A 23,980-nucleotide genomic window follows, 5' to 3' on the forward strand; every position below is an offset into this window, starting at 1 on the left:
GTTCATGACTTTGTAGTTTCACATTTAAAGCAGGAATTTTAAAGTTCTGTAATTTGAGGGGCGGGGGGGGGAAATAACAAAACTGCAACCTCTGGCACTATTCTGACCTGAATTAGTTTTATCTTCAGAAATTAGGAGAAACACTTGGATTCTGAAACTAGATTTCTATGCCTTTAAATAGTTGGCAATTTTCTGAGTTTTTGATGCTTCATTTCTGAAAAAAACTATGACAGTCTCATTATGTATTTTCTTCTAGAAAACCTAGCACTTCCAAGCTCCATTTTCTTCTTCCAAGATCCAGTATAATTTTTGTCTAGGGCACACTGATGAGGAAGTTGGGTAGGGTAGGTACAGGACTGTTAGACCTCAGATTCCAGGATGTTTCATCTCCAGGCCATCAGAGAGTTGGATTTGGTATGTCCATCTGTGGAAACAATCTCCTCAAGTCTTCTGGGATTAGTACACTCCTTTACACATCTGGGAATGCTTGTTTTCCATCTGCTTTTTTTGTTGTTTTAGATCCAAACTATCTACAAATTATATTTATCTTTTGAAAAGCCTGCAATTCTGTCTGTATAATGAGTGTAGTCACAGAGCCCCTTTTTTGCTAACCATTAGGGTTGAAGTTTTAAAAACAACCCGAGACATGTAATCAAAGGAATTTTGTACAAAGAATTCTGTACCACAGAATAAAACATAATTCAGCTCTGTGAAAAAGGTTTAGAGAGAGAGAAGACCGGTTAGCTGTGTAAGGATGCAACTCATGTGTGCAAAACAGAAAATTGAATAAAGCACATTAAAAATGTTTACTAGAATTTGTGAGAGGAAGCAGATACATTGCACATCACTTCCATTAAGCAGGAAGAAGAACAACCTATTCCCATGCTCATGTCAAGCAGCACAACTCAGTGATTTCGTCACTTTCCTGAAAGGTTTCGCTGCTGAACAATGGTACCCAAAACAGAGACCACTGAAAACCCAAGGCAAATGATCACACCAAGAAATGCTGAACCCAGCCCCTACACTGGATCAAATATGATTGATCAGAACCATTCTTTTTCCCCTCCAACTGACTCAGCAGATCAGAAAGGAAATATTTTTGGGGTCGGAGGCAAGAATCACTCATATGGAATTTAGCGAGAAAGAAAAAAGAAAGAAAAAAGAAAAAAAAAATCACAATACATTTGTCCTGTATATAAACAAACCCAAGATCATTTCTGCCACTGTGGTGACCCAGGAGAGACTTGTTCCTCCACTGGCAATAACTAGTTACAACTGCAGAAAAACAATCTTGATAAATTTCACCTCTGTTCAATGGTGGGGGTGGCTGAACAGGGAGACATTAAGCTGTCTAACCAAGGCCTTCAATCAGCCACTCAAAAATCTCTCCTGTCTTTACAGGAAGGGCAGGGAAAGGAAATAAATAAAAGAACAAGGCAACTCTCACTAGGTGATTTGGGGTTTTGTCAAGTGGTATTGTGTTTGCTTGTTTTTTTTTCCCCAACAGCAATATATAGAGGATGGTCTTCTTATCCATCAAGACTTTTTACCACACTAAGCCTTGGCACAGATATTTTGCCAAGCTTTCAGATGGCAAATCTGAGATCTGCACTGTATGAGGGGATTTCTTTTCCCTCTGCTGAGGTTATCTCCTATGACTACCAGAAATCCTTAGACATCCCCAGGTACCACACAGCCAATGACATCATGCTCAGAGCTGTAACAGCCTCCATGCCGACAGGGATCCCTTGCTTTAGCAGCAGCTCAGATACTGGTCCCTGAACAGCAACAATTGACAACAGCATGCATGGGGCACTACACTGATGTCTACAAATTCTTCCAGAAGGATCCTACACCCCATTCTGGCCTTGGCCCAGGACTTAAGCTAACATTTAAATGCCTACGAGGTCCCCAAGAAGAGCTTAGCTCATGGAATTCACACGCCTCCTGAGCAGGGTCTCATAGATCGAACACTTCACCGCAAAACTCTTTTCTTTCTCCTACCACAGGGACTGTTTAGATGGCAACATCACACATCCTCCTTTTTTAAGTGGTAGAGCAGTCAGGCCAAGCTTTCTTCTTGGGCCCAACCACTAACAGGATGGAAAACGTTCCCGAATGCTATGAAACACTGTCAGGAAGTGGAAAGTGGTTTCTATGCTTGAAAGAAGAAAAAAGCTCAAGAAGAAAAGAAATATTATGCATTTGTGGTCTTTTCCGCAACAGCAGGACATTCCTTTTGTGCCCATATTTTTCTCCCATTACTTACTTCATTTTCCAGAAATTAATATGGAAGTTGCTTATCACCTGGAAAAGCATTGTGCTGCTGGGATAAAAGGCTTCAGAGATACTGCAGGAGGACTAGAAGCTGCAATATGTTTTTAGGGAAGAGGACTCCATCATGCACTTGTAACATTCAGTCTTTCTGTGAAAATAATCCCTTATCCAAGAAGGATCAAAGGTCTCCTCTGATGAGATGTGGCAGCCAGCCTGAGGAACAAAACCAACCAAACATCTTTCACCCATCCACCAGAAAGAAGGTCATCTGCCTTGGGCCAATATACTCCAACACACTGTGTACTGTTAGGTATGTCAAATGCCAGGAACACTTACCCAGCAATAATTCCTCTGTTCTGGAGTAACGGTATGTAGCATGGAAGGCAGGAGACTGCAGAAGCATCTACATCAGCGTTCTGGTTCAGATTAAAAGGGTATACTTTTGAAATTGGCTTTGAATTTGCCTCCATGATTGATTTGCATTGTATCATCAAGCAGTGCCAAACCACAAAAACAAGATGCCTCACAAAGATGCATTCCCAGAGCATTCCAGCATACTGCAGCCTCAGATAGGCATTAGTCCATAGGACCAGACCACAGCACAAGCAAAAGAAAAACCCTACCCTAAAGTGTATGTGGCACCAACTAATTTACAGTAAAGAGATTTGCTTGTCTACTGAATTTTCTAAATTAGAAATTGTCAGGATGACAATCTGATCCCATGAGCACCCTCTGCACATCTCTTACCAGAACTATATCTAGAGCCTTTGAAGTGAGAGAAAGTGAGAAGAGAAAATTAAAGTCACCTAATCTTGAAGTAAAATCTGCCCTCCACATTACTCTGCTACCATTGTCAAGGATAGGAAAAGTTATTGCCAATCAATAATGTAAGCCTATTAGTTACAACAACTATTTATCCTTCAGACTTCAAAGTATATATTCCCATCATCTATATCTGTTCTGGATGGCTACAGCTGTGTTCTCAAATGCCAGAGCCAAACCAATGACTTTGTCTTTTCTTACACAAAAGGATACCACACTCGATAGAAATCTCCAGCTGAATTCAGCTTCTGCCACCAACTGATTAGCAACAAAGAGTGGTACATTGGTCATTCAGCCAGTTTTAAGTCTTGTAAAGAATGCTTCTGGGATGAACTGTTCAGGTATGTATGACAGATGCTGCATTACCTCTCCTACTAGTTATTGCTTGGTTTGATTCCAGAAACAGCAAAAGCTTCCCCCAGCATTTCCAGCTCAACATGCATGTTTTCAATTTCCATTATTTTTAGTGCAACTCTAATGCATGGAGAAAAAACACAACACAACAGCACACCTGCTGACTTCAAACCCCCGTATAAACAGGGCATTTGCACAAGCTGTTATGTATAGGTGACTAAGTTAATGGCTGTAAAAGCCATTTTTAGTAGCAATATTTTTGTAATCTACCTGTAGTACCTAACATATGCGATGATTAAATTCACGTATAAGATGTTTTGAGTAAAAGACATCAACTCAAAGGTTTCATGACACCCTTACCCTGTGCTTTGTGAGGAGTTCTAAGATGTCAAATCCTATGGAAGTACAAAGGAAGAAATAAGACCTACTTGCAACTACTGAGTGCAATTGATAGAGCTCCTCCATTTCTAAGACATGCCTTCAAGGCAAAGTCAGGCTTACAATTCAGGTAAATGAACTGGTTTAGTAAAAGAAACTACAAAGACATATCTCATTTCTAAAACTAAACCCATTCATAGACCAATCCCAAATTGCAGCAGCCCCTAACTCTTGAAAGGACAGCTATCCAAGACCAAATAGCTTCTTCACTTTAAGACAGCTGGCTGTGAGGTTGTGAGCTAGGAGAGCAGCAGATCAGAGTATAGTCCACGTTTCCTTTCATCTCCACACTTACATGCAATCATAGAATCACAGAATTGTTTGGGTTGGAAAAGACCTTGAAGATCATCAATATCCAGCTGTTAAACCAGCACTCTGATCCTCAAATGCCACATCTTCATACCTTTTAAATATCTCTAGGGCTGACAACACAGCCACTTCCCTGGGCAGCTTATTCCAATGATGGCAACCCTTTCAGTGAAATTGTTCCTAATATCCAATCTAAACCTTTACTGGTACAACTTGAGGCCATTTTCTCTCGTCCTGTAACTTGGGAGGAGAGATCAACCCCCACCTGTGTACAACCTCCTTTCAGGTACCTGTAGAGAACAATAAGGTCTTCCCCTCAGCTTCCTTTTCTCCACGCTAAGCCACCCCCATTCCCTCAGACATTCCTAAAAAACCTTGTGCCCCGGACCCTTCATCAGCTTAAACTGATAAATACATCGCCTATAAAGGTTCATATAAACTGATTTGTGATTAGTGTGTACAGACTTTATGTCAATTCAAGTAAGAATGCAGCAGTATGAAAAGACTTGGAGGTTTCAGTATTTATTGCTAATTATTCACCATGCAATTTTTCAGAACTATTTTTGAGTAATTGAACAGTGCTTACATGGACATTACTTTCATTCACTGTAGCATAATATACACACAGTCACATCAAATAAGCTTCAAATACACAGCCTCATTTTATCATTGTCCAACTCTATTCCTCAGCGCTTTCAAAGTTTTCTTCATGATTGGTGCTATTTCTTCAATAACAACAAAACAAAGAGACCAGTTAGGATTACAACTATGAGCAACTTTAAATGGTAATAATATTAAGCATATATTAGCCAAAACATTAAAACATTTAAATTGATCATCTTAGGAAATGCCACTTACTTTTGGTAGGCTTCTTCCCATCTTGAATCATGACACCTGAGCTAGAACTTCTACTGTTGCCTGCACGTATCAGATTTGATAATGTATTTTTTCTGTCTCTCATTTCTGGAATCCCTGTTCTTTTAAAACAAGCAAGTAAGAAAAAAGTTAGCATTTAATATCAAGCTACTATTTGCTCTGGCTCATTTTGGAAAAAAAAAATCAAAACCAACAGCCTGATTGGATACATTCAAGAGACTTTATACATTTCAAAGTCATAGGATAGATAGTTCAGGCTAGAGGGGATTGCAGATGACCAGCTTTTCCATTTTAATTCTTGAACAAATAATGCATTTATAAGATCTCATGTTTCTTATTAGTCTTTAAAATGAAATTATCAGAGTTTGTGACAAACCAAAATGGCCAGCAATACCACTGTGATTCATAATGCCCTGTGCTCTAGTTTGCACCTTGTGTTTATTTTCCTCTTTGAACACAGCTGAACTGCTAACTAACTCATTGACAGAAAATGAGGGCAAATGTTTAAAAACATTTAACTGTAACTGACTAGCAAAAGGCACAATAACTAAACATGATGTTGGACTCCTCAATCAGCAAGAGAAGGACTGAGACAGGTACCTATACAGAGCTGATGCCTCCTGCTAAAGACGGCTAACCCAACACTGCATTAAAGTGCCAGCACAATGTCACCAAATGTGACCAGCCCTGTACTCCTCAGAGCCAGGCAGTAGGATTCTGCCAGCACTCAGTACCACTGCACACTGCACACTCATGACCACTGCATACAGTGAGAACAGCAGCCTGCTAAGGATCTGCATGTCTGCATACCAATCCTTAGCAGGACTTTTTAGCTCCTGCAAGTTAGCTTCTCAAGTGAGAATTTCAGCCATACAAATTCTGCAGCTTAAAAAACCAATAGGTCAAAGTAGTGAAATTTAACTCATTGTGCCTAAACAAATCCTTTGGTTCTCCAGAAGACTAACCAATGACTCTCTTACAGCTTCTTTCATGTCTGAGGGAAAAAAAAAAAATCATGCAAGGCTTGGTCTACATCACTCAGCTACTGGTCCAGAGATTACTGGAGCACAAAGGACATATGTACTTGTATGCTAGTCTACTTGAAACACCTAAACTGGAAAGGCAGGTCTGTCACAATACAGAATCAACCTCCCACAGAGCAGCTGAAAGCAGAAGTGCAACTCAAAGTGCCTTAAGCTACTTACTGCCTTGGTGAGGGACTATCTTTTCAATGGAAATAGCAACCCTATGGAAAGAACCTTCCAAATCTCACCAGCTGAAGGCACAGTAATGAAAATTTATCTGGTGTAAAAGCTGAATTTAAGAAAATTCTTACATCCAGGCTGCCCTTCCTAACCCATACTTACAACCACCTTGAGCAGCAAGGCTGTTCGATTAAGCTTCTGAAATTCACAGGGAGAAAAAAAAAGTATTAAAAGTTCCTGAGGTTCATTCTGGTCAGCTGTATCACACCAGGCAGCTGACTGGGATTTTATCAAAGCAGGAGAACATGTGAGACTACTAGGCAGGTTAATAGACCCAAAACATCAACAATGGAATTGCCCTAGGATGCCAAGCAGCTTTAGTGCAATCCAGAGAAAAGAAACAGCATCCACTTCCACTCCAGCTGGGAGAGTGAATTCACTGGCACTTATGAGAAAAGTGCAACATGGCAGAGGAGTACACAAGACTTAAAAGGCAAGTTTGTTTCTAGCTCCTAGCCACTTAGGAAAGTAAACAGAGTTATTTAGAACTTTAAAATTATTTTGCAAGCATGATTTTGAACTGACAAAGACACAAACTCAAAAGCATAGTACATAGCACTTACTTGCACTTTGCTGTGGGATGAAGCTGGATGACAGGTCCTGCTGTCCCATGGATTTCTTGCTGTCGGCAAATGTTCCTGGGTGGTTTTGCTGCACCAGTCACATAAGCCAGTTTCACTTGCCTGCCTAATGTAGAAGCAAGGAGCACAGGATGCACGACTTTTCACGACCTTTATGTCCAAAACTCTTTGCATTGCTGCTTAGAATCCTTAGTCCAGCCAGTAATGTTTGTCTAATGCATAATATTTGCAGGATGCACCAATGTATTGTATTCATGCATGTGTTTATTTTTTAAGCAAATTTTAATTTAAGAGTAACAGTGTTTGTTCTTGATGATTTCTTATGGAAGTACAGCATTAGTACTCACTGCAAGGAAATCACTAAAACAAACATATTGTCAAGAACAGCAGAAGAGATTGGGTTTTGTAGGTGAAAGAGCTAACCAGAGATTTTACCTTTTGGTTTCTCAGACTGAGCTGAAAGAATATTTTTTGTAAGGATCTTCAGTTTTTCTTCTCTCTGATTAAACAGTCTCCAGTACATTTCACGCCAAGACTCATATTCCAGAATGCTCTCATTTTTAAAGTCTCTTTGGCAGTGTTCCTTCCACAAGTGGTCAGTCTCTTTTATAAACATCTAATTTAAACACAGACATCTTAAATCAGAGATTTAAAAATAACATTTTCAAGAGTACCTATTACCTGAGCCTACAGACACAACTCAAACCTTTGGCGGAAGAAGGTGCAGAACAAATCCCACCACACGTGCTGACACAGGTACCCACACCATGGCAATACCATGCAGGGACACTGCCTACAGCCTGGAAATCACACAGCTTCAAGCAGCACAGCTGGAGTCAGTGAGCCATGCTTACAGGCCAGACTTGTGTTTACAGCACAGGCTCAGGCCACTCCAGCTCTCAACCTGAAGCACACAGAGGGAAGGCTAATCTGCCTGCAAAGGACTGCACACTCAGAACATCAATGTCCAAGTGCGGCATGGAGCTCAAGTCCTGACAGTGTAGATAAGAAAACTACCACGTACATGAAATCTCACCTCAGCTACTTCCTGACTGATATGCTTTGCTGGCTTAATAGTTTGTAACTTGAAAACAGATGGTTCTGACTTTCCCAGCTATTTCAGTGGTAAATACTATGGCCATCTTTTTTTCTTTCTTATTTTTAGAAACAGAAATACTCTTCTATACACACTGTCTTTCACTTAGTCATCAGTAGTCATTCTCCTCAATGTTCTAAACTTGAGAAAGAGAGACTTGATAATGACAGATGAATTCAAAGAAATTAGTAGGCAAAACAGAAAACCAGTGCAGCCCATGGAGTTGTGGAACTTTGTGGTTCCCCAAATTTAACAAGGCAGAATTTACCAGATTACATTTCTCTATTCGAAACAACTGCTCTGGTGTGCAACGTGTTAGCACAGGCTCAAGAATTTCAAAGGGCACACCTCCTGCTTCTTGTAGCACTACAAAAGAGGACAGTACTTTCAGTATCTTATTTTACTCAATGGGTAACACCACTCAGTTTAAAAATAAAAATCACAAGTTAATTTTAGCAAGCACTAACACAACATCTTATGTCAGGCTATGAAAATATTTATAAATCAGCAGTTCCATACTGACTAGCAGTTATACTTGAGGATGGATAAAGAATCTTAGAATAGTCATTGCCCCATCTTTACTGCTATGCATCATTTTCTCCTCTGCCTATGAAATGAATAATATCTTGATCACAACAAACATGGGGGTAGAGGGGCAGAATTTTTCATTTATCATTTATAGGACATTATTTTAAGTAAACTTGGACCTTTAAAAACTGTAAGCTTTCAAAACAAAGCTACAGTTTAGCACAGTCATTAATCCATTTCTGCAAATGCTTTTCACCCTGCTCCAAGTCACCATCTGTAGGGAGGGAGAATATATTTTAGTAAGCCAGTGGTTGGCATGGAGAAAAAAAATCTCATACCCTTAAGAGTCACAAGTGCTACAAATCCCCTGAAGTACTCACACTCAATGTTGTTGTGAAGCATGCGGACACACTGCTCATACAGTGTAAGCATCTTCGAAAGGCAGACTGCCTTGGAGCCAGAGTACACCTGCATTTTAGAGTTCAGTCTCTGTCCTGGGAATTGAACTATCTCATTGACTTGCTGGGGTGCTTCTACAACAGGTACTGCAGATGCTGCAAGCAAAACGTCAGGCAGGTTTCACAAGGCTTTAAACATTCAGCTCCGAGATAAACATCAATTACTTTTACTTACATATACAAAGTATTTTCTTAATACAAAGTTACTACATTGCAGCATGGGACCCTTGCACCTACTGTGAATTGCAAAAGACCATTCACTATCATCTAACTCCAAGATGTACACTGCAAGTGAACTACACCAACTCAAACCAGACTTGCTTTATTTATCTCCAGTCTACATGAGCTGTATTCACATCTCGATTGCTGTTACCTATCCACAGAACTTTACTAATCCTCCTGAGTTATCCTAGAGAAGCCAGAAGCTGCAATAGCAGCAATGTTTCAAGATCCCAGTGGTAGGAAACCACATCAGAAGAGCCACTAGGGGAACCACTGGTACTTTATGTCACCTACCTATAATGATACTAGTGGTTCCTATGCCAAAGCTAGACCTAGTGCCTCATATATTTGTTTTACTTAAGATAATTTCTGCTAAGGCTTTGCCTGCTGTAAGGTATAGACATGAGTAAAGATAAATAGAGCCTGTAGAACAGCCACTAGGTTTATGCCTTCTCTAAGTCTGTGGTAACTGTCCTCAGTATTCCTTTACTCAGCAAGCCATAAGGAGGAAGGCCTTATAACTCACTTTAGCTTCAACAAGATTTCCACAGATGAGAAAGTGAGGCCCTTCTTTGCCATGGACTGATGAGCTAATACAGTGTATTGAAAAAAAGGCATAAAACATTTCTACACAGAGCTATAAACACCTGCACTATTTCACATTTATCAGCCTTGTATATTACTTACCTGTAAAGTCTGCAGCATATTGGGGAGATAATTCTGAGATGCCTGGCAGAGTTTTAGGTAGTGGAGTATTAAGAAGATCTTGGAGGGATGCCACTTTGGCCTGTGCACAGTCACGGAAAGATTGCTTCAATATTATAAATTCAGGGTTAACCAGGCTTAAAATAAGCTACAATAAACCCCCAAAGATTTATGCAAGTTCAAAAATTAACTAGGATATCTAGAATTCTTGCTTTTCTACACTAACATTTACTCATAGGATTACTTTTCAGTATATCCTTTCATACTCCACTTACCAAGACTATACCACAAAAGGAACTTAGTGGGACATCTGCAATTAGCACAGAGAAAGATTAAAGAACAGGGCAGATATGTAGAGCTAATGGGCTTTCAGATAATTCACTATCGAGGCATGCAGTGAATGAGGCAAAACTGCAAGATGACAAAAGCATAATTCTAAAAGACAAGAAACAGCTTTATACTTAGTCCTATCAAGTCTCCTAGAACACACTCAGTAAGCCATTTAGCCTAAAACATTCACAGGTAATCCCCTAAAAATGGATTTAAAGATGCAGCAGCCTATTAAGTATGGGTTCCTATGAATGGATCAGGTGCAACATCTAAATTGGGTCTCAGGTGTCCTCCAATTGCAAGTCAGGCACTTACAGCCCAAAATTCCCTGCACTTCATGTAAGTATCTAAAGTAACTTTTCAAAACTGTTGAATATCTGAGGTTTTTCCTCAAACAGTTTATGTTGGACTATCATACATAAGCCTCTACATTAATATTTCCCCATCTGGACAGCAGGTACCACATTCAGATTGCACATCTTCCATAATAAAAAAAGCCTAAAGCGTTCACATCATCGTGAAGATATAAATCTGAAGATAATACTAATTTTCAGTGCACAAAAGGTCTTCATTTAAAAGGTCTAATTAATACATGTTTTTGCAAACACATTTTCTCAGAGGAGCTACTTATGCTTTTTGCATTTCAAGGGACTAGGACAGCTCAGAGAATATATATTTTTTAAAATAATTAAATATATATTAATATACTTTAAAAATATGTATAATCCAGTTTTATGTGCAATAATGCATTTAAAGAATGTTCAGTTCCACTGCAAACATTAACATTTGCTATTAAAGAACCACAGCATCTGACAAAAGGACTGTTCTATACACAAAGAGCTGCAGTAGCCACAAACCAGGATGGTCAAGAAGGAAAAAAGGTGGACATCTTTCCAAAGGTGACTGCCTTTGCATTTTGCAAGGCAAATGCAGATTAGTTGGTAAGGATCAAACACTATTGTAATATTGGAAGCAATGCTAAAAATACAAGTAATTCAACTGAAAACTGTATCTCTCTTTCCCCCATTACTGTAATTATTGGCAATTGCAATGTGGCTGATAGATCAGAGTCATGCAATCTGTTCCTTAAAATAAATACAGATAAATTTCAGTGAAATTATAAGTCCAAAGCACTTGTTTGTCTGCTGTTTATCTGCTATTATCTCAACCCTGTAGTGGTTTACCTTTTTACTGGGAGTTTCTGATTGATCACTCTCACATTTTTTTACACCTTCAACTCCCTCTTTTGCTTGGGAAAGTTTTGAAGTCTTTTGTAGTAATGAGTTGTTCTCTTCACTGCACTTTTTTGGCCATGCACCTATAGAACAAGCTTTTCTCTTTCTTTTGTTGGCAACCTCATCATAAGTAAGATAAGATTCAAAAGACATAGTAGGAGGTTCAAATTCCTCATCACTAGATGATTTGGCTTGGTCTTTCATGACAAGATTTTGTTTTGGTTTCTTCACACGTTTGGGATGTCTCTGTTTGGAAGCATCCTTACTAGGTTTTTCTTTCGGGGGAAATAAGCATTCATTGGCTGCAGAGGAATGCTGCTTTTTTGAAATTTTCTTGCTCTCTGTGGAGGTGCTTTCCTTGAAGTCACTTTCTTTAGCCTGAGAATTGGTACCCTGGGAAGCATGCTTAGAACCACTGCTGCTACATACTTTATTATCACATTCTTTTGGAGACTCAGAATTTGTACTTTGATGGGTCTTTTCACTACAAATATGCTCCTTATTCAGCTTTGTAGTAATGGGAGCACTGCTGGAACTTCTAAAGGCCAGTACAGATGTTTCAGGCTTCTCTGAAGGCTTAATCTCCTTGGAAACAGAAGATTTCATCTCACATTTTTCTTTTACATTATTTTTTCTTCCTCTGTGATCACTGCAACAATAAAAAAAATTACATACCATTCTGTAGCTGATGCTAAATTCTTAAACGATCTGTTTTTCTGATATCAGTAAAACTAAAAGCATAAAATCATAAAAGCATGTGTCATAGTTTCACAAAACACAGAACTTAGTTCTGCACTGTGTTCTTACACTTCCATTATCAGTACAGAATCACAGAAATCTTGGGTGCAGCACTGCTAAATACTGAAACAAGAATTGATTGCAAAACAAGTGGGGAGTAGGGACATAAGCCTGAGCAGGAAAACAAACCTAGCAGTACTATCTGCTTACAACATGCTGGACATCACTTTTCACAAAGCTTCCCTGCATGCCTTATAACAAAGACATGATGCTTGAAATAACTAGGAGTCAGAAAAATTTACAACATGCTCTGTAGGTCATACAGATTAACAGGCTTTATGATTTGCTTATCACATTATCTAGTATTTTACTTTCCTGTTGTTTGAACAACTTCAGATTTAAAATGCACTACTTAGTCAAACTATTCCCTTGGCTTTTTCAGCTCAACTGTTTGGAACTGTTGGAACTCTGTAAAACATCTAAAGCAGAGCAGGCCTGGCCATGGCAGTGGTGGCTGCTTCAGGCTCAGAAGAAGCTGCATCTCTTCACTGTGCCTCCTCCAATTTTGGAAGGCCCTCTCAGTCCACAAGAACATTACAAGAAAAACCTCTGTACAACCACATCACTGGAGAGCTGCCTCATTTGACCACCTCTGGGAAGAAAGAGCAAGTTTCCCAATTTCCTGAAGTGCAGAGCAGCGCCCATCATGGTTTAGTTCCATTTGCACCAGCTGGGACCTAAGAACTTGTGCCAGTCACAAAAAGCAGCTGAAGTCAGGGTGCCAACTGGCTAGTTGTCCAGTAAAGGTTTGATTGTTTTCCTCATATTTTACAACTGCATTCTTATTTCTTGCATTCAATTCACGTTCCAATTCAATGTACTTGCGTCATTCCAAACACCTTCCTAAGTTTCCAATCTGTATTTTAAAATTGCACTACAGCATAATTAACTTTAAGGAAAAAAGTTCACACCTACCTTTTACTTTCTGGAGAAATAAGCTTTTTCCATTGTTTTAACAGACTTTTAGCTACATTCCCAGCAGTGGCATGTTCCCTAAAACTTTTAACTGTTTTGTCTATGCCAGTTTCCTGTTGAAGATAGTGCAAGAAAGATGGGCAGAATAAATCACAACTCTCATCCCAAATAAAACCTCCTCTAAACTGCTACAAACAGTATTAGCCTAGTGTTCAGGGCAGTCCTATGGCAGCCAAAGAATGAATGCCCTCTTTATACTGCAAATGGAATTGAAGGAAGTAGTTATTTATAACCAAATATGGGGAACAAAATGCAGGCTTAATTCATAAAACTAAGGTAAGTAATTTTCCTCCATTAAATGTACATATTTCAGGAATTTCACTTCTCTTAAATGCTTAAGCCAACAAAATGCATCAATTCAAATTTCCTTTAGGCTTATGAAGTACATTTGAGCATATTAGAGAGCATATATGTTGGACATGGTGTAATATAAAATACATCTCAACCACTAGTACAGTGTTGAGGGGTCACAGCAGCAGAGTTATTTTCACAATATCATTGTGTCTTCAAGTCTCATTCTAGTGTATTTTGTTTAAGCAAAAATATCTTGCAGACTTGAAGTGTTTGTAGACTCACAGGTGATTTTAATAATGTATTATCAGTAAGCATCTCTGATTCACAAACCCTCACTTTTAAGATGCATGCAAAATATGGATTTCAGTAGGTTCACTGCAACCTGTGAATGCTCTTGCTAAGTGAAATTATACTCCTGTGAAGTCTGAGCTATACATGTAACTCTCACATGAACAGCTCAGCCTCCAGAAAGGGCTTCCTTAAATTCACTTCAAGTATATTTAGCTTGTATATAATTTGAGCAACCTGATTTGGTAAGTCAGTTATTGCAAACAGATGGAAGAAATCTGGTGGGACTACTTCATAAAGCTATTTATGTTCTCCAAATGCATTAAAAATACGTGGAGCCCTCCGCTGTAAGACATCACTTTCCTTTATTTGACTTGAAGGCTTCCATCAAAGTCTATCACATTATAAAGCATGCAAAATTTCTGGGAACATGAATCATCTGCAGAAACCCTTTGTCATTTTAAACAACTAATTGCAATATAAGATTATGTATTTTTATTGGAAAACAAAATAAATGCTTCATTTCAGTAGAAGTCTGCTGGTGTCTAGGCAGACAAATGCCTTTACCTCAACAGGCCATTCAAACATCTTTGCAACTACATTTTTCTTCTTACTCTTCAAAGAATTTGCTTGCAAAACCCACATTTTTCTTCTTTTCAAAACACAGACACATTGCTTATAATAGCTAGAAGCTTCACAGACCAGTATGAGAATATCTAATACAGAATTTTATAGGATGCAGCTTGGATGAGGATAAAAGTCACAGGAATCATTATTGGGAATTCCTCCTCTTTAAATGCAAGAAACTACCTTTGAACTGCTAACGGAAGAGTTAGACAATTGACTTAAAGAATGATTCACCCATATTTGTTTTAAGCATTGATTGAAGGCAGTTTTACACTGAAAAGAAGCCAATCTGATTAGCAACATGTCCTCTATATGCTCAGATCTATCACTGTTGACATAACACTGCATTTATCAAGCTTGATGTCCAGCTTTTGGGAAATTAATCTAACCAAATAGGATATAAATTTAATTTATATAAATATAAATTTACATTTAAATAGTAATTCACTATAGAAGAGTTTAATGTATTATTACTGATCACTTACCACTAAAATATCCAGCGATAAATCCAAACCTTGTAGTACCTTAAGTGTTTTTATAATCTGGAAGGAAACATCAGACTTACTGTTTTAAACAAATACTTGGAAATCTTATTCTGTTTTTCTCATCCTCACTCACATATTTAATCCAAAAATACACAATAGTGTTGAAAGGAACATCCAGTAACTCCTGGAAAACATAAGCACTCCTTTATTGCACATCAGGGCAGTGTTTGCAGTCCGGGTTGTGAACCAGTACAGTCCTGCCAACCCCTCAATTTCAGTAACAACAGAAAATCCAGTAGATAGTTTGAATTTACTGCTACAGAGATTACAGTAAAAATCAGTAACACAGTAATAGAGGCTACATATATATACCTACTCATCCTGTAGCAGTGACCCTCATTTGCCACAAAGCCAGTACAAAAGCTGTATTATGCAAAGCCACCAAGCAAAAATCAGCAAGTCAGCAGCACTACTCCATCAATCCAGGCCCAGAAAGGACAACAAGCTGGTGCAAGCCCAGACTGCACAAAATAAGGTTTTGAAAACATAACTGCAATTTGAATTTTAACTAAATAAGCTCAAACTGTTTTCTTTTGCACTGTCAAAGCTTACACCTGTTACCAAACTCAACACTTCCATAAAAGCAGGAAAGATTTTTTCACATAAAAAATGCTCACCTGTCTATGAGAAGTGTTTTAATAACAAAGAAGTCACATTTATAAGCAGAGTATAAATTTCAACAGGAATATAACCCAATTTATTTGGCAACGGGTAGCATATAGCACCCCAGAGTCTTGCAGCTAACCACATACAGCAAATTTGTCTTATCTTTCTGTCACTATTTAAGAATGGCATTCCCCAGTTTAGTGTTGCCACTAAAACACTCCCAACCACACACATGAAGCTGTTATGGAGATGACAGAATTAATGTACAACTGAAATAGCAGCATTTCAGAGGGCTTTCACAAAGTCTGAAATACTAGTCAAGTGCTTCAGATCATTGACACTTCTCAGTGTAACAGCAGGAACACAAAACACACTACCCAGAAATCTTCTGACAACAAAACCAGCCATATTAATTTAAATAACCAATGAACTGTCATTTATTATATTAGATACTGTTTCTGAAATGGCCTTGCAGGAGGTGGAAGAGGTACTAAAAACGAGTAGCAAGCTCAAAGAAACAATATATAAGTTGCACTCCAGGGATATATTGCTCTAATTTTCATTGTTCCTATACTGCATTAGAGTAGTGGAATCCCACACTTGACACTGATCTTCATTGTGTTCAGTGGGCTCTATCTCATGCCTGGCATGCAGCTCTTCTGTAAATCATCCACCCTGAAACAGTGCTTCTGAGTCTAGACAAGCACAGCAAAATGCTTCACAGCCTGGGGAAATGTGAGACATACAGCTAGGACCAGAGGTAACAAATTAAATCTCTCCCAAAAAGTTCAGCTAGCTACAAAATGACAGGATACCTAAAAACAAAAAAAAATTTAAATAAATTAATTTTAAAAAAGCTTCCTCACCAAGATTTCAAAATCAGCACAAAAGCTATATGAAGTTCTGCTTATCTTTAAGATAAGACAATCCCCAAGAAAAGTAGTAATTGCTCACAATGTTAACATAGTTTCTAATGCTTGAGATGATCAGTGTCAAGTTACTTCACTTTTATTTAATTAGAAGAATAGATATCCTCATTGCTTTAACTTATTTTGCAATGAACAAGGAACTAACCCACTGCTGACACGTTGTATTGTGGTATTTACCATGTCTAGATAATCAAGCAGTGAAAACCACTGGGAATAAATCCCATTTATTTTGCCAGAGACAAACCTATTTGTGGAAGAATACTAAGGGATGTTTTCATCAAGATGCAGAGAATAGGGGTTTTGAATAGTTTCTCTTGATGGATTTTGTACTAAGTTAACTCATAAAGCCAAGTTTATTTCAGAAGAAAAAATTCAGGAAGCAGGCAATTACTATTCATACAACTTCAAACCAACCGGCTAAATTACAAAAGTACCTAGATGACAAGTATGTTCAAAAGCAGTCAACACATTTTAATGAAAAACAAAACTTTCAAAGTTTTCTAAACTGCAGATCTCACTGCTCATTTTTGTTACTTGAAATGTATATACATTTGGAAAATTAAGACAAATAACACTGTTTCATTTTAAAAATTAGAAAAAATGGCTCAGACACACCGATCAGGTTTTTAGAAGTGATACAACCACTTGGAAGCAGGGAGCAGCTCAGGCTGCAGGGGAAGCAGCAGCTCTGCACATGCAGGACTAGTACAAGACTCTGTTCTGAAACTGGACAAAGTAAATGGCTGCATCCAGTCTGCCAGTAGGAATCACATCTCCACTTCCTGGGATTTAGAACCAAACTTACTTACAGTCACAACCAGGAAATAAGCAAATATAATTTGTGGCAAGCATCTGCAGCAGCAGAGAAACTTTGTGTTTATCCTATTTGCTAGAGATCTCCCATTTCTCTACCAAAGACAAAGCACAAATACCAAGCTCCAGTATCTATTGGGCTTTGGAGAAAGGTATACTGTGAACCACAAGATACAGTAAAGTCTGTCACCAAAACTACAGCTTGCTAGAAACACCAACTTTGTTGTCATGATACCTATATATAGTATACCATTATAATTATTGCATAAAATAAGGCAAAATTATGAAGTCTGTTCTGAGCAGGCCTTCAAAAACAAAATAAAGACTGACTATTGAGGGATCTTTCTCTAACTATTTCTTTCACCACAGCATTTGTGGCCTATCTGGCTCTTATCTCACTGGACTGGGTCTGGCAATTTCTTCAGGGAAGACCTTCCATATGCACACAATACATATGTAACCCTCCACTGGTTTTCAGACTATTTTACCTCACATACCACTATCAGCTATATCCTTGTGGAAAAACCCCATCTACTCTAAAAGTGACTGTAAACTTCATAGAAAAATTTTGAAGAAAATTTATCTTCATATACAATTCCTGGACTAGTCTACATAATTCCTAAATACTGTTTTTTATAAAGAACAATCAAAACCCTATAGGGCAGGAGTTTTTTCCCATAAAATGTATTCCAAGAAAAACCAAGACCTAGGTCTTCATGCAATATAAACAGGCAAAGCCTTATGGACAAACTGAGAGCTGGCACCCACATAGTGGTGTGAGACAAAAACAAAGATGACAGTAGGAACAAAAGCAAGCAAAGATGCGGGGAAGAAGGGAAAGCAAGCTGGAATATGGGAAGCAGAGACCAATGGTAAGAAGCAATGGGAAAGAATGTAAGCAAACAAAATTTTCCAGAGCCAAAACTGAAAGCTAAGTGCTAACAACAGCTGCCAGGTGCACTGGGTTTGGTCGTTTCCAGTGTTGCTCCATCATCCTTCATACAAGTGTTATACAGACTCCTCTTATTTTCCTGTCTGAGACTGGAACCTCAGGAAGGATGGAACATTAACAGGTTCCCAGACCATCTGTCCTCAGGAGACTGACAGCATTTCTCTACAGTAACTCCTGTTTTCTCTCTTTCCTTGCTCAATAGCTGCATTTCCCTTTCAAAGAGACCCCTATGATTCTTTAGCTTATTCTCTTCTATAACAAAGCCTGTGAAATTCCATCATGTCAATAACTTCTGGCTGAACTAGACAACTCATTTAAAAGAACATCAGGACTTTGAGGAAAACATCTTAGAAAAACCCAACCCTGTCCCAAGCAGATCATCCCTATGCCCTCAGCTAACAAAAACCAACCAAACAAAAACCCAAACCCCCCCAAAACCCAAACAAACAAACAAACAAACAAAAAAAAACCCCAAGCAAGCACAGCTGTTCACTAAAACAATTGCCTAGTTTTGTTTTCAGCTACTAAATCTAATGATCCGTTAATTACACTGAAGGAGCTTTCTTCCAATCATCTTGCACAATACAGAAATAAATGTAAATGCTAATCACACACTTTACCTTGGCTCTTTAGTTTCATTAAGTTATGCTAGCCAGAGCTACAGCCAATCTCTGGCTATCTCATTATCTTTCCAGCTAGACCAGTGTTGTTTTTAAAAACAGTCCTCAGAACAGGACATAATATTCCTGTAATTGTCCCTCTAATGCCATATAGCAATAATAACATAACCCTGCTAAGCTACCCAAAGATAGCACTTACTCCATAAGCCACTGCACTCTACTGCAATTTCATGCTCAACTGGTAATACATCAGAGCTCCAAATCATTTTCTGAGTCAATGCTTTCCAAAATACAGTCTCCTATGCTGAATGACCTATATTCATAGCTCCTAGCTGTGACTTTCCACTGAGCCATGGGAAAACATGTGTTGCTCAAATGAATGTAGTCTACCACATGATCAAATTTGGTTTCTAGAAGGGATTCACTTCATTTGATACAAATTACTTCAGTATGTGTAGCATTTCCCTACAATGTTTTCTGTCTTCCAAATTAAGGAAGTTTCAGCAGCATCATGTCACAAAGAGATGCATAATCACTCTCCTACCCCCCAAAAAGCCACCACAAACCCACAACCCGACATTGTTTCTTTATGAGGTCTGGCTCTTATTTTTGGCTAGTGCAACTGAAATCACTTTAATGTATTATATCAGGCCCATGATACTGCTGCTCTAATCAGCATCACACAGAAGCAAGTCAAATGCCTGGAAGCTTGCATACATTCACGATAATTAGTGTCAGCCAAATACAATTTGAGAGATTTGGCAGAAGGTAACATCTCATTGAGTGGTATGGATCATGGCACCACTCTTCAATTCTACATCAGGTACATCTTAACATCATGCATCATTCTTTTATGATCAATGCCAGTGAAGACCATTTCACTGACCTTTAACACTACACAGTACTTTTTTCCCGTACCTTCCCTAGAGCCATAAGCAGCACTCAACAACTGTTCTTTCTTTGTCAATTTTCTGAAAACTCAGTGGGTAGCTATCAAACCTCACACAGCAAGAAGCTTTTGAAATGGAGAATTGATGTTCTGCGTGGGTATCAAAAACTTTTTAGCAATATTAAAAAGTCCAAAGACAAATATTATTCTCAGTATGGAACAGAAGTATTTGACAACAATGCTTGCCTACATACACATCTGTAATATTGATTTCTAATTCTTTTCTCAATTTCTAGAACTCTCCTCTTTGCCTTTAAAGACACTAACCACATAATTTCTCTTATTAGATTCAACTTCTGTTAGGAGTACCTTTCATGACTGCCAATTTACAGCTATCAGTTTTGTCACTTTCCCTACCACTCCTTAGGCCGTGTTACTCATAAATACTTCTATTTCACTAGACAGTTTTACCAGGGACAGAAGTGCTGCAGCACCATCATTAGCTCCATTTTATGCAGCACCTACTTGCAGCTATGTTACATAAAAACATTGTATCTCCTCCCTTAATGAATCCAAATTAGCCAGAGTTGTTCTGATTTTTCACTTTAGTAGAATGCTTTGAAACTTACTGGTTTGGGATCACTTAAAAACTTATTGCCTCTAGAATTGTTTATTTTCTGTTCCTTTGCTACCTCTTGTTCAAATAGCGTATCAACACTAATCCCAAGTACAAATTCAGACACTGTAACAGCTGATTGCTCCTGTAGCATATGAAGAGATTTTAGGTTCATTGAACTGCAAATTAAAACTTCTGATAAAGCACCTGCACAGATATTTGCATTTCAGACAGATAGCGTCTACATACCAGGCATTCAAGAAACCAAGCCATTAGTGGCTATGAAAATCAGTATTTCTTCTATATGCATACACACATGCTTTGAAAACACATTGTAGACATGATTAATAGCTAAGATTCCCAGCAACTACCAAATACAATGCCGCTTTTACTGCTGCCCTCTGCCTCCAACCACAAACTTGTGTCAAGTTCTAATGCCTTTGAAGCCCATGAAGGTAAAAGCATCCTGTGTTTTTCATAGCAAATGTGACACTCCAAAAACACAAGAAGAAACCACATCACTGTTTCGAATACACCTTCTTCAGTCAAATAAAATTTATTACTTCATAAAACGTTGAAGTCAATTTGGCACACGCTACTTTGCTTCTATTTCCTCGGGAGTGCCGGCTGCTGCTCAGAGAGCGGGGCGTGCCTCGGTCCCCTCTGCACCTCCGAAGGCCGGAGCAGCCTCAGCCCTGCTCTGATCGCACTCCCCACTCATCTCTGCCTGCTTCAGGTGTCCCTTAGCTACCTCTCGCAAGGACTGAGCAGCCTGGCCACCCTACAGGGGTTGTTTCGGAAGAACAGCTTAGTCCTCCTTCGACCGGGAAGAACAAGGCAGGGCGTGACAGGCCCCGCTCCTCTTTGATGCGTGCCGCTAAAACCAGGCAGAAATGCCTATTTCGCACAGAAAAGCTCTTATGAACACAGAAATAACAGCCCACCGGCTACCTCCGCGGGCTGCTGCGCAGAGCGCAGCCGCTCCCGCAGCTCCTGCAGCCGCCGCACAGCGCTCCGCCCCTCCTCTGCCATGGCACCGCCGCCGCTCCGCCCCTTCTCCGCCCTGGCACCGACACCGACACCGACACCGCCGCCGCTCCGCCCCTTCTCCGCCCTGGCCCTGGCCCTGGCACCGCCACCGCTCCGCCCCTTCTCCGCCTCGGCCTCGGCACCGCCACCGGGACTCCTCCGTCACCGCCCGGCGTTCTTGTAGCCGCGCCCCCTCCGCCATTGGTCGTTCATCCCGGCCGGGCTGGTTGTTCGCTCCCCAGCTAGCAGCAGTAACAGCGCGGACTGCGTGTTTTTCTGTGCCCCGCTGGGCTCCATTTGAACGCACAGTGCGGTACTGAGCAAGCCCAGCGCAGCTGGGGCGAGCCCGCGGAGATGGGTCAGGAGCGGCCTGCCCAGGGCGCTGTGCGCCGTGTCCCTGCCAGGGCGAGCCCGTCGGGGCGGCCGTGCCAGCCCCGGGTGGGCCCTGTGCTGCGTGCGGCAGGTGGGACACGGACAGCGTCACTTGCTGGTGCACATCTGTCCTGTTCCCTGCAGCAGCCCCGAGGCCCGTGGCATCGCTGCTGACTCTGCGTGCCAGGCCGAGCCATCCATGGAGCCGCGACTGGCACCCGCAAGCAGCCCACTGCAGTCCTGACTCGGGCTGAAGGGGACATCCTTTTCTTTAGGTCCTGCCTTTTTGTTTGCTTTTTTGTTCGTTTTTTGCGCGGGGGTGGTCTGAGCACTTCTGGGCCCCACAACTTTCAGCAGGGCTCTCCCATGGATTAACTACAAAGCTTATGACAAGGAGTCCGTCTTTGCGCTGCGTGAACCGCACATCTGAAGCGAGATCTCTGCCATGGAGCTTGCCGGGGCTGAGCATGTGCTTGTAAGACTCCCAAGATGCACGAGTCCCTCCTAAAAATGTGTGTTTGCAGAATTTCCTGTGAAGTTCCTAGAGATGTAATAATAATAGGTACACAGAACACCTTTCACTCGTTAAAGTGGTGTTTGAGGAAAGTGTTAAAAAAAAGTGCATCCAGTCTGAACTACAACGGAATTTTAAGTAGGTAAAAGTCTGGTGTTTGCACGTTAGGATTGCTGCTCTTGCAAAATAGATCTCATTACAGCTTGGCACCCTTTATAACAAACTCATCAGCAGAGAAACCAAAATAGCTGATAGGGCAATACAGTAGGTAGAGCACTCCAGTTGGAAATGGAAAAAATAAATCCAGGTCCTTGATGCAGACTGTCTCTCCAGTTACCATACTCATGTTTTTATTTTACAGAAATAATTAAGTCATTTTCACAGAATGTAGAGACTTCATTAACCATACCTTAAAATAGGCCATTCACAGCTAGTCACTCTTCAGTTTTCTGGCCCAAATAGTATAACATTATTTATACAGTGTGGTATTTATGCAGAAGAAATCTTGAGAAAAATTCAGCCCACACCAGCATTATGATTAAAGTCATTATTGAGTGGGGAAATTGAGGGTCAGATTGTCATACGGATTATGTGATTGAAGCTGGAATTCCCATATGTTGTTTGAAAGCCTAATTATCAAACTACTGGATTTCCTGGGATGAGGAAGATGTTCTTGCTGCCCAATTATTCTGAAAGATCATGATTTCATGACAGCAAAAACAAAATTTAAAATCTCAAATGTTTTCCTAGAATGAGCAAAATATTTTTAGCCCAGACCTAACTGAAGCATTTTTCATATTGCTTGTCATAACTGTCAAGAGGAAAGAATTCAAAGTTTATTCAGTCCTTCAAAACTGCAGTCAATGCTGATTATCATAAATATTTGTTTGTTTGGCATTGATGCATGACTCCTCTTAGGAAGAAGTCAGCTTGACATACACAAAAATATTGCTCCAAAAATTGCTCTGACACTGCGTGCTCAAGGGGTGTGTTGTACCATCAGCTCTGCTGAAGGCTTGCAAACTCTCTTCTAACCTTTAAGGACCTCTCTATGCCCTACTGCCAGTGCTTAGTGAGTTTCCAAGGAAAGATTGAAACCAGAAAGAGGAATAGGCTTTGTTTGAGCTCAGGAGAAGAGCCTGGTGAGAATTTCAGAGGATGGATCAATGAGACTTGACTGGCAAAACTAGGCAAGAAAGTGGGAGGAGATGATCAAGTACAGGGGGAGGTCTGAGTGACCCACTGGGGCTGGGTGCCTTGCTGAACACAGTAACTCAGAGCCGCCTCTGTGAAATCAAGCCCTGTGCATTTGTTCCTAACGTTGTTTTTACATTAATTCAGCAGCTTAAAAAAACCCTACGTTTCTTTTCCATCTCTTTTGTTTGAAAAGACTGCAGTTCTCACTGAAATTCAGTATGCTTTCACATGAAATTCAGTATGCTTTCACATTTACCTCCTGTCTGCATAAGGAATTTCACCCTTCCTAAAGGCATAACTGGTGTGATTACCCAATACATTCAGATTAGTGCATTTGAAGATCCACCTGCAGCCCCTGGGGATCCATGGGGAATGCAGAGATCCACCTGCAGGCCGTGGGGGAGATGCCCATACCAGAGC

General features: G+C 40.0%; 1 protein-coding gene across 1 annotated transcript; it reads right to left on the reverse strand.

Annotated features, from left to right (window-relative positions):
• Nucleotides 1-4,752: 4,752 nt before the first annotated feature.
• On the reverse strand, nucleotides 4,753-21,480 carry LOC128786000 (elongin-A-like). The gene is made up of 11 exons (XM_053938936.1): nucleotides 21,400-21,480; nucleotides 14,964-15,020; nucleotides 13,210-13,322; nucleotides 11,446-12,145; nucleotides 9,914-10,013; nucleotides 8,927-9,100; nucleotides 8,287-8,384; nucleotides 7,358-7,538; nucleotides 6,905-7,028; nucleotides 5,059-5,177; nucleotides 4,753-4,925 (listed from the first exon to the last, which is right to left on the reverse strand). Exons 1-11 carry the CDS (start codon nucleotides 21,478-21,480, stop codon nucleotides 4,867-4,869), a joined length of 1,806 nt encoding a protein of 601 aa, XP_053794911.1. The 3' UTR covers nucleotides 4,753-4,866.
• Nucleotides 21,481-23,980: the final 2,500 nt, after the last annotated feature.

Source organism: Vidua chalybeata, chromosome 3 (assembly GCF_026979565.1).
Source record: "Vidua chalybeata isolate OUT-0048 chromosome 3, bVidCha1 merged haplotype, whole genome shotgun sequence".
Classification (NCBI taxonomy): domain Eukaryota; kingdom Metazoa; phylum Chordata; class Aves; order Passeriformes; family Viduidae; genus Vidua; species Vidua chalybeata.

Excerpts from the sequence above, each read along its gene's own strand:
- LOC128786000 (XM_053938936.1), bottom strand. The coding sequence starts at position 21,480 with ATGGCAGAGGAGGGGCGGAGCGCTGTGCGGCGGCTGCAGGAGCTGCGG. Across the intron at positions 12,146-13,209 it reads ATTTCTCCAGAAAGTAAAAG|TGATCACAGAGGAAGAAAAA; the intron begins GTAGGTGTGAAC and ends TTATTGTTGCAG. Across the intron at positions 9,101-9,913 it reads ATATGCTGCAGACTTTACAG|CATCTGCAGTACCTGTTGTA; the intron begins GTAAGTAATATA and ends TTTTGCTTGCAG.